This window comes from Nannospalax galili, unplaced genomic scaffold, assembly GCF_000622305.1.
Source record: "Nannospalax galili isolate Female #2095 unplaced genomic scaffold, S.galili_v1.0 scaffold32, whole genome shotgun sequence".
NCBI classification, from domain to species: Eukaryota; Metazoa; Chordata; class Mammalia; order Rodentia; family Spalacidae; genus Nannospalax; species Nannospalax galili.
In genome coordinates, this window is record NW_008335297.1 from 4,052,922 (window position 1) to 4,063,479 (window position 10,558).

At 43.5% G+C, this 10,558-nt stretch overlaps 1 protein-coding gene across 3 annotated transcripts in view; it reads left to right on the forward strand.

Moving 5' to 3' along the window:
- Window positions 1-10,558, forward strand: part of Zc3h7a (zinc finger CCCH-type containing 7A) — a 46,129-nt gene that overhangs the window by 9,806 nt on the left and 25,765 nt on the right. For all 3 annotated transcript variants that reach the window (XM_008829919.2, XM_008829920.2, XM_029562005.1), the window contains exons 2-4: window positions 7,183-7,284; window positions 8,822-8,861; window positions 9,660-9,857. In XM_008829919.2, coding sequence (XP_008828141.1) covers window positions 7,217-7,284; window positions 8,822-8,861; window positions 9,660-9,857 — 306 coding nt within the window. In that variant the 5' untranslated portion in view covers window positions 7,183-7,216. The remainder of the gene's footprint in view (window positions 1-7,182; window positions 7,285-8,821; window positions 8,862-9,659; window positions 9,858-10,558) is intronic.

The window sequence follows — 10,558 nt, forward strand, 5'->3', positions numbered from 1 at the left end:
CTTTTGACTTTTGGAGGCAGGGTCTCAAGGAGGCTAAGATGACCTTGAACTCACTATGTAGATGAAAAGAGCCTTGAACTTTGGAGCCTCCTGAGTGCTGAGCACTGGGATTACAGGCATGTGCCATTAGGCTGGTTCAGGTTTTCTCTAGGATATCTTTGGCAAGACACACGAGGCTGAAGCAGTGATTGCCCTAAAGGATAACAAATAGAGTGGCCAGATATGACAGGGTTGTTGGGAAACACATTCCTTTTCACTGTCATAAAGCTTTTAAACAGGGGTTGGAGAGATGGCTCAGTGGTTAATAGCACCAGCTCCTCTTGCAGAGGACCCAGGTTCAATTCCCAGCACCCACATGGTGGCTAACAACTGTCTGTAACTCCAGTTCCAGAGGACCCAACACCCTCTTCTGACCTCCGTGGGCACTGCACAACACAGGTTGCATACACATAAAAATAATAAGCTGGGCGTGGTGGTGCACACCTTTAATCCCAGCACTTGGGAGGGAGAGGCAGGCAGATCTTTGTGAGTTCGAGGCCAGCCTGGTCTACATAGCGAGTTCCAGGACAGCTGGGGCTACAGGGAGACCCTGTCTCAAAAAGACAAAAAAATAAAAATAATAAAAAAAACCTTTTAAACAATTTGAGGCATCTGTGTCATAGGCAGAAGGCTGTCTGCAGTCTCTCCAGAGCTCCGTCTTGGGATGGACAGTGTGGTCCGTCATGGGGGTCATTAACATCTAAGCATTATAGGAGGTCCCCTGGGGGAGGGAATGAAGAGATCCAGAAGGGTTCAGATGAAGTCTCAGGGCGCTCTCATGGGGAGGCCAGGTAGAGATAGAGCCTTGGGTTGTGAGAATGCAGTCACAGGTGACATCAGGACAACCTGGCAGGGGCTGTGAGGGAAGGTAAGGAAGAGACGTCATGGAGTGACACCACCAGGTGCTACTGCTTTTGCTTGGCATGAGAGAAGTGATTATTGGAATCTCCTTAAAAAATTCTCCTCACTTTAAAAGTGAGGCCAGACTTTACAAGATTGAAAAGTAAGGTGGTGAACTGGGGATGTGGGTCATTGTTAGAGGGCTAAACTAGCATTCAGGGACTCAGTTCAATCTCCAACACTATAAATAAAACCATGAAATAAAAATAACGTATTAAAATATTTTTCTTAAAAGTTTGGGGGCTGGAGAGATGGCTCAGTGGTTAAGAATACTGGTTGTTCTTGCAGAAGACCTGTGTTCGAATCCCAGCACCCACATGACAGCTAACAACTGTCTGTAACTCTAGTCCCAGGGGATCTGACAGCCTCTTCTGTCCTCCGAGGGCATTGCACGACACGGGTGCACTTACCTACATGCAGGCAATACATGCATACACATAAAAATAATAAAATATTTTAAAAAATTTGATCTATTGATTAATATTTTATATGTATGAGTGTTTTCCCTGCATGTATAAGTGCAGCTATGTCATGCAGTGCCTGTGGAGGCCAGAAGAGGGAGTTGGATTCCCCAGAATTGGAGTTATGAAGGGTTCAAAGCCATCATGTGTGTGCTGACAACCAAACCTGGGTCCTCTGCAAGAGCAGCAAGTGCTTATACCCATCTAGCCATCTCTCTAGTCTTTGTTTATTATTCATGTGTATGTATATGAGCCTTCATGAGTTTATGTGTACCACATGTGTGCAGGTGTCCAAGAAGGTCAGAAGAGGGCAGTGGGTTCCCTAGAATTAGAGTCACAGGTGGTTTCGAGCCATGGTGTGGGTGCTGAGTCTTCCGCAAGAGCAGCAAGTGCTCTTAACCATTGAACCATCTCTCTAGCCCTTGCTGACCTGGAACTTACTTTTTAAAAAAATTTGAAATTGGCCGGATGTGGTGGCACATTCTTATTTATTTTTTGTTTTTGGTCTTTTTGAAACAGGGTCTCCCTGTAGCCCCAGCTGTCCTGGAACTCACTGTGTAGACCAGACTGGCCTCAAACTCCCAGAGATCCGCATGCCTCTGCCTCCCAAGTGCTGGGATTAAAGGCGTGCGCCATTTTTCTTAATTTTTAAAATTTATTTATTTTTTTATTTTACATGTATGCGTGTATTGCCTACATGTAGGTAAGTGCGCCTGTGTCGTGCAGTGCCCTCAGAGGACAGAAGAGGCTGTTGGATCCCCTGGGACTGGAGTTATGGACAGTTGTGAGCTGCCATGTGGGTGCTGGGATTCGAACCTGGGTCTTCTGCAAGAACAACCAGTGTTCTTAACCGCTGAGCCATCTCTCCAGCCCCTGTGACTCACTTTTAAATTTGCCAAAATAACAAAGTGGATTGGTGGTAAGATAGGAGAGGAAGGTAGATAAAATATGGGCAAATGTGTTAAATACTGGAAAATATTCATTGTAGAATCTGGTATATGGGTATATGATCTTCACTGTAGAAAAAAAATCTTACAGTGCATTGAAAAAATTTCATTAAGATTTTGAGGAAAAAAAGATCATTGCAGTTGAAATGCTCTGTCTGTGTTTGAATATTGCCTGACACAGGGCTGGAGAGATGGCTCAGCAGTTAACAGCACTGGCTGCTCTTGCAGAGGACCTGGGTTTGGTTCCTAGCACCCACATAGCAGCTAAGAACTGTCTGTAACTCCAGTTCCTAGAATCCGGTGCCCTCTTACCTACGAGGGCATTGCATGACATGGGTGCCCTTATGTACATTCAGGCAATACACTCATACACATAAAATAAAAATAATAAATTAATTAAAAACTATTGCCTGGCATGCCCCTTATCTTTAACCATGTGTAGGAGGAGTGTACTATTAACTGAATTATGAGCATCTCAGGCTGGGAATATAGCTTAGTGGCAGTGCACACTTGTTGAGCATGTGTGGGACCCTGGGTTCAATTCCCGAGTACCACAGACCAACAACTTTTGAGCAGGGCATGGTGGTGCATGCCTGTAATCCCAGCCCTTGGGAGGTAGAGGCAAACGGGTCGAGAGTTCAAGGCCAGCCTGGTCAGCATCTAGAGTTCCAGTGTAGTCAGGGCTACAACAGTAGTGAGACTTTATCTCAAAAAGACAAAACAGCAGCAACAAAAATTGTATGCATCTCAGACTCTTTAAATCATTTACTTGAATTACCGGCTCTTTGCCCCATGCCCTTTGTAGGAGGTGAAAGTTCAAGGTTTTCCAGTACTTTCTGGGGAAATAGGTCTAAGGCTATTAGCCTGGCTGATTATCATTACCCAAGAATCCTTTCTTAATCATCAGATTTGCTTTGTGACTCAAAACTAATTCCCACCTTAACCTGACAGAGCTAGAGAAAGGTGTACCCACTGCTCCAGAGGTAGGAGGTTCTGAAACCTTCCTACTTTGGCTCTCTTGAGGGCTCAAAGTTGTGGGTTTTATTTTCTGAGCTAGGTCTCGCTATTGTAGCCACTGTTGGACTGGAACTCAGAACTCAGTAGACTAGCCTTGAAGCCAGTCTCTTGCCTCAGCCTCTTGAGTATTGGAATTACAGGCTTGTACCACCATACCAGCAAAATACTTTTTTCTTTCTTCCTTTCCTATTTTGTGTGTGTGTGTGTGTGTGTGTGTATATGCGTGTGTGCACACACATGCACTGCAGTTTGATTCTAGGGCATCATGCATGCTAGGTCAGCACTCCCACTGAGCCAGCTGAACCTCTGACTCTAAATCAGTCCTGATAGGACTTGGATGTAGACTACATGTTTAGCATATGTGAGGTACTTGATTCAGCCTCTGGCATCTTTACAGCCCCCAAAAGAAAGAGCAAAAAGCAAATAAGGGGAATTAGTCCTGTGTCAAGTGAAACAGGGAGAAGCCTTATAGTCCTTTAAGTTTGCCTGTCTGAGGAAGGGTTCAGAGGCAACTTAGCCTTTTTGGTTTTTTTTCACTATTCAAACTACCTTCAATGTTCAGAAAACAAAACACCTTACAAGTGTTAACACTTTTCAAAATGTAACTTTGGATACAGCACACAGCTTTAAAAAACAGAACAAAATAATATAGTAGCATTATCCAGTGTTTATTTTGTTAATTTAGCAATTCTAATGGGATCCATGGCCTTGTGCACGCTAGACAGGGCTCTACCACGAAGTCACACCCTAAAACCTTACACAGATTTAAAACAGTTTTATTTTTTATGTGTATGAGCGTTTTGCCTGCATGCATGTAAGTGCACTGCATGTATGCAGTGCCTGTGGGGAGGCCAGAAGAGAGTGTTGAATCACCTGGGGCTGGAGTTACAGACAGTTATTAGCCATCATGTTGGTGTGGGGAACTAAACTCAGGTCCTCTGCAAGAGCAACCAGTGCTCTTAACTGCTGAGCTAAGAGCAGTGCTCTAGCTCCAGCTCCCCTTACATAGACTATTTTTTTTTTTTGGTCTCCCTGTAACCCCAGCTGGCCTGGAACTCACTATGTAGACCTTGAACTCACAGAGATCTGCCTGCCTCTGCCTCCTGAGTTCTGGAAATAAAGGCATGTGCCACCATGCCTGGCTCCCTTACATAGACTTTGTTTGTTTATTGATTGATTGATTGATTGATTGATTAATTAATTTAGTGGTCTTTTTGAGACAGCTGTAGCCACAGCTGGCCTGGAACTCACTATGTAGACCAGGCTGGCCTCGAACTCACAGAGATCCGCCTGCCTCTGCCTCCCGAGTGAGCCCGAATTTTGTTTTGTTTTGTTGTTGCCTTGCTTCTTTTTTTTTTTGAGGCAGAGTCCCATATAGCCCAGGCTGGCTTAAACTCACTATGTGGTGGGGATCAAACCTATGGCTTGCATGGATAATAGGTAGGCAGTCTACCCACTGGCCACATCCCCAGCCCATGACTTTGGTTTGTTACTTGTCTGTTAAGTGTTTGTGGAGGGGTAGGACTTGGGGGTGTGTGTGATTTCCTTGGGTTTATATGAAATCCTTCCAAATGGAAGCCTGGAAAACTGTAGCAGTAATTACACACTGGGGCTCTAGACAGGAGGGGTTAGCAGGGAGAATATTTTCTTGTGTATGAAATCCCTCCAGATGGAGTCTGAGACACTGTGGCAGTAACAGCACACTGGGACTTTGGATAGGGCAGACTGTCTTGTACACCTTTCTTTTTTGTTGTTATTGTGGTGCCATCTAAATGAATTACCTTTGTACAAAAATTATGAAGTTTTACATTGATTTAAGACAGAGCCTCTCCCATCCCCCAGTGGCCTGGACTTTCCAGTCCTCCTATCTCAGGCTCTTGAGTGCTGAGATTATGGCACACATCTATAATGTAATTTTTAAGTCTATGTAAGCCGGACGTGGTGGTGCATGCCTTTAATCCCAACACTCGGGAGGCAGAGACAGGGGGATCTCTGTGAGTTTGAGGCCAGCCTGGACTACGTAGTAAGTTCCAGCAGGGGTTACAGGGAGACCCTGCTTCAAAAAAAAAAAAAAAAGAAGACAAAAATTTTTTTATTTTCTGTGTAGGAGTGTTTTGTTGGTATGTTTGTAATGGCACCTGTGTCATGCAGTGCCTGAGGAGGCTGAAAGAGGCTATCAGGTCCCTTGGAACTGGTGTCAGAACAGTTTTTAGCTACCACGTATGTGCTGGGACCTGAACCTGGGTCCTCTTCAAGAGCAGCCAGTGCTTTTAACCGCTGAGTTGTGCCTCATTTATGGACGCTTTTATTCCTTACTATTTTTTTTAATCCCAGCACAATTTACTCATCCAATTTAATCTTTCTGTCTTAGTACCCCTTTAAATATACACACAAATATGAGTTTAGTTTTTTATGTTGTTGTAAGTACATATTACAATTTTTTTCTTGGGGTACTGCTAGGATTTGTACAAGTGGGCAGAGGCATGGGGTAAACCCCTTTATGCCCAAGCCAGCCAGCCGGATAGTTTCTGGTTTGGGCGCTCTTACTTCATCCCTCCCCCTCATTTTCCTGGCTAAACTATTTTAAAAACAAATTCCAGAAATAGTGCCATTTTACTTTAGTATTACAGAATTTTTCAGCTTTCTAGTTTGGAGAAGTTCAAGGACATTGAAAGTGAGACTAGCATGAGTCCTGTACTTAGCATGCACTGTTGTCAGCAGTCTGCCTTTCATCCCCATTACCCCTCCCCTTATATAAATTGCTGGAGAGTTCTAAAGCAAATGGTAGAGATCTAATCTTTTCCCATGCAAGCACTTCAGTAAAGTACCAACTTAAAAGTATCTGATACAAATATTTAGAAGTGACATTATTTGAAAGATGTAAAGGATTACTGCCAGTTATCAGCCTTTGGCATTCCAGGCCCATATATTTCAAAATAACACTACAAGCGAGCAGCATTGAGACCAAGAATTTCAGCTACATGCTGAAGTATGGGTGGAATTTCCCTTTCTGTCCTGAGGGTGAAGTGATTGAGTTATGTGCTGAGATATCTTCTTGAGTTTAGGTCTCAGCAGTTCTCAGTAGAGGGGAGAGTGTGCACCTTCCCCTGCCTGCCCCCCAGGGACATTGCCAATAGCTGGAGACATTTTTGGTGGAACAAGGTGCCACTGTCATATGGGTTGAGGCCAGAGAGACTGCAAAGGGAGTGGGTCTCTAACTTGCTGGGAACTACTCAGTGAACATTGATGGGGGAGGGGGGTATAGATAGCAATTGCATGGACACATCTTAGCATTTATCTGTATTATGTTGACACCCAGAATATTCCAAATGAAGTCACTTTGGCATAGTACACCATTCTGTCAGTTCTGTCAACAAGGATTATTTCAGAAGGTTTGGACTCTGCTTACAAGGAAGTTAGACTCCATCAGAGGCAAGCGGATGTGAAAACTTTTTATTTCTGGAGCGCTTCCAGAAGCCAAACAAGGCTGAGACTGTTCTAGTGGCAGCTCATACATGTGAATTTACAGGGAAAAGCAAACTAGGCAAAAGAAGATGGCTTTCCACAGAGAACATTCAGAAAGGGCATAGACGATCCATGGAGTCAGGCAGTCCTAAAGAGTCTGAAAACTGTGCTGTGCACAAGACCACAGGGACCCCAAAGATAGCTCTGATAGGCTCCTCAGTGCCCAGGACCCTAAGCCTAAGTTGGAGATGGGTGTGTTTGGGCCCAAGTCAAGGACCTAGAACTCTGAGTGTTTTAATGGGGACCCAGAATTTCTGGCAGCAATGGTAATTTTGTGCCTTGTTTCTTTTCAGATTCCTCATTTAGCAAGTGGATGTGCGGGGTAACATGTCCAGCGTGTCCGAGGAGAGAAGAAAAAGGCAGCAAAACATTAAGGAAGGACTGCAGTTTATCCAGTAAGAGCCCAAGACTTCATAACCAGTGTGCTTGGCCTGTGGTGACCTGTTTAGTATTGGGCCATACATTTTGTAAAGTCTCAGAATGCTTTCCTTTTTTTTTTTTATTTTCAGTTTTATGCTTTGTTTGTTTTTTGAGACACAGTCTTTCTGTAGCCCCTGCTGGCCTCAAATTCATTATGCAGACCAGGCTGGCCAGCTCACAGAGATCTAGTGCTGGGATTTTTGTTTTTGAGATGAAATCTTATACTGTAGTCCAGGTGGCCTCAAACCCCAGCAGTCCTCCTGCCTCAGTCTGGTGAGTGCTCAGTTACAGGTGTCAGCCACCATACTTGGTAAAATTGAGAACGTTCATCGTGCAAATGGCATACATTGTGCAAATGGTTACAAATGGCATATTTTCATCCTGCACATTTTCTCTTGTCCTTTTGAATATTCTTGTGTCCTTATTATTGCTGATTATCAGAGTTAAAAATAATGAGTAGCAGCCCCCTCACCTGCCCCAAAATTAGACTGAAGAATTAGAGTGTGTTCTTGTAAGAATTCTGGTGAATTAAAAACAACTGAAGCTGGGCGTGGTAGCGCACGCCTTTAATCCCAGCATTTGGGAGGAGGCAGAGCCAGGCAGATCTCTGAGACTGAAGCAAATCTGGTCTCTATAATGAGTTCCAGGCCAGCTGGGGCTACAGGGAGAACCTGTCTCAAAAAGAACCCCCGCCCCAAAACAACAATGACAACAAAAAACCCCTACGAAAGTGAACATGTACAGCATAGAGGGGGTTTGCCAGCTGATATTCCTGTTACAACAGCCCCAGTGACAGCTGGGCTGGGAGGACATCTCTAGGCAGAAGAGCCTCTTTGTTCCTTCTGGAGAGGAGACATTGACATGCAGTAAATTGGATCAGATAATGTTAATAGTTCTGTACTATTTTTAATCTTTTTGGTATTTGAAGAATTAGACCTTCTTTTAATAGAAGTAGATTTGAAAGGAAAGTGTTGGACTTAAGGAAGCAGTAGTTGAGCATGGTGGTGCATGCCTGTAGCTTTGGCATTTGCCTGTAATCCCTGCAATTGCCTTTAATCCTAGCACTTGGGAGCTAGCGGCAGGAGGATCAAGAATTCGGAGGCCAGTCTTGGCTACTTTACGAGTTTGAGACCAACTTGGGCTTTGTGAGACCCTGTCTCAAAGATAAAATAAATAAATAAATGAATAAAGAGAAATAGTCTTTTTTTCTTCATAGCTATGGTCACATGTGACTAAATGGTTGTGGAGGAGAAGTATGTCTTTGAAATGTGTTTTGAACCAGCAGCAGGCTAAGAACCACAGTTTAAGATGACTTTTGAGTGAACAAATGCTGACAGGGAGCCTGGCATGGCGCACCTTCCTATAATTCTAATCCCAGCACTTGGGAAGCAGAGGCAGTCTGATTTCAATGAGTGCAGGGCCAGCCAGGATTACATAGTGAGACCTTGTCTCAGAACAAACAAAACTGTTAGGAATCTTGTAATTACATTGGATTTTGTTTCTTCTTCTCAGGTCTCCGCTGTCATATCCAGGGACTCAGGAACAATATGCGGTAATGACTGTGGGAGGGGATGCTTGAAAGGTCAGCCAGTGACCCTTGAGCTATAATAATCTGCAGCAAGGGTTGGCAGACTCTGTCCTGTGGGTTACACCCAGGCAGCTGCCCTCATTCATGAATAAAGTATTATCAGGCCCAGCAGGTCTCAATCATTCTGTGACTGCTTTTGTGACACAGACCTCATGGCCATTTTGAACCTCTTGCCAGTTAACTTTCATTTTATCAATAGAAGTAGGATGGAATTCACAAAAAGAGTGTGGGGTACCACTGTTTTCATTTTGGAGGAGTCCTAACAGTAGTAAGAGGGGACTAGGTAGTAGGAAGGAAGAGCTGGCGATGAGCTGACCAGACACAGGGAGAAGAAGGCTACTCCTTGGACCTTGGACTGGAACTCTGTCTCAAAAAGACAAAAAAAAAAACAAAAAAACAAAAAAACCCCTAGTCTTAAGTCTTCAATTTAAGCTCACGCCCTTAATCTCAGCTCTTGGGAGGCAGAAGCCAGAGGATGGCAGCAAGTTTGAAGCCATATACTTAGTCTCTTGACTGAGGACTTCTACCTGATGTTCATTATCCTTTATAAGGAGAGTGCATTTTCTCATGCAAAAGTATGCAAGATCAATTCCCCAGCAAGACAACAGTAATGAATTCAGTCTAATCATTTCTTACAGCAATTCTGCTCTGCAGTTCAGTGATTTTTTTTTTCCCCCTGAAGTTTTAGGTATAAGTATAGTATTTACTTAGGCTGTAGCTTGTTCTGTAAAGGACTTCAAGAGGTTATTTTCTCTTTTTTAGGTATATTTGCATGCTCTTGTGAGCAATCTTTTTAATGAAGGAAATGATATTTATCGGGAACATGATTGGAGTAGCTCAATAAGCCAGTACACAGAAGCTTTGAGTATAGCTGATTATGCAAAGTCTGAAGAAATTGTAATTCCTAAAGAAATCATTGAAAAACTACATATAAATCGTATTGCCTGCTATTCTAATATGGTGAGTTGGGAGCTTTAAAACTGTAATTCTATAGAGAAAATTTTCTTCAGCGATGTAATACATTAATAAAAAATCATTTTCCTATGTTTTTCCCTGTGCTGAATATGGAACCTGGTGCCTCGTGCATGCTAGTCCTTAGCATGCTTAGTGGTACGTGCTACCACTGAACTGCACCCTTGCCCTCTACTCTGTTCATATGTACTCACTGATGGCTTATGTTGCTTTCCGTAATGTACTCCTTATCAGTTAGCTACTTGGGAGCTATATTCCATTTTACTTTTTAAAACTGGCACATCAAAATTGGAGATTTGTGGGGTACCATATGGTGTTTCAATGCGTGTATATGCATATATTATATAATAATGTTCAAACCAGGATGTCACTTGTTTGTGGTAAAAATGTAAAAAGCCTTTCTATTTTTCTATTTATTTATTTGTCTTTTTTGTGACAGGGTCTCCCTGTAGGCCCAGCTGACCTGGAACTCACTATGTAGACCAGGCTGTGAGTTAAGGCCAGCCTGGTCTATATAAGGAGTTTCAAGCCAGCTGGGTCTATAAGGAAACCCAATTTAAAAAAAGAAAAAAAAGCTGGGTATGGTGGCGCACGCCTGTAGTCCCAGCACTTGGGAGGCAGAGGCAGGCGGATCTCTGTATCTCTGTGAGTTCAAGGCCAGCCTGGTCTACAGAGTGAGTTCCAGGACA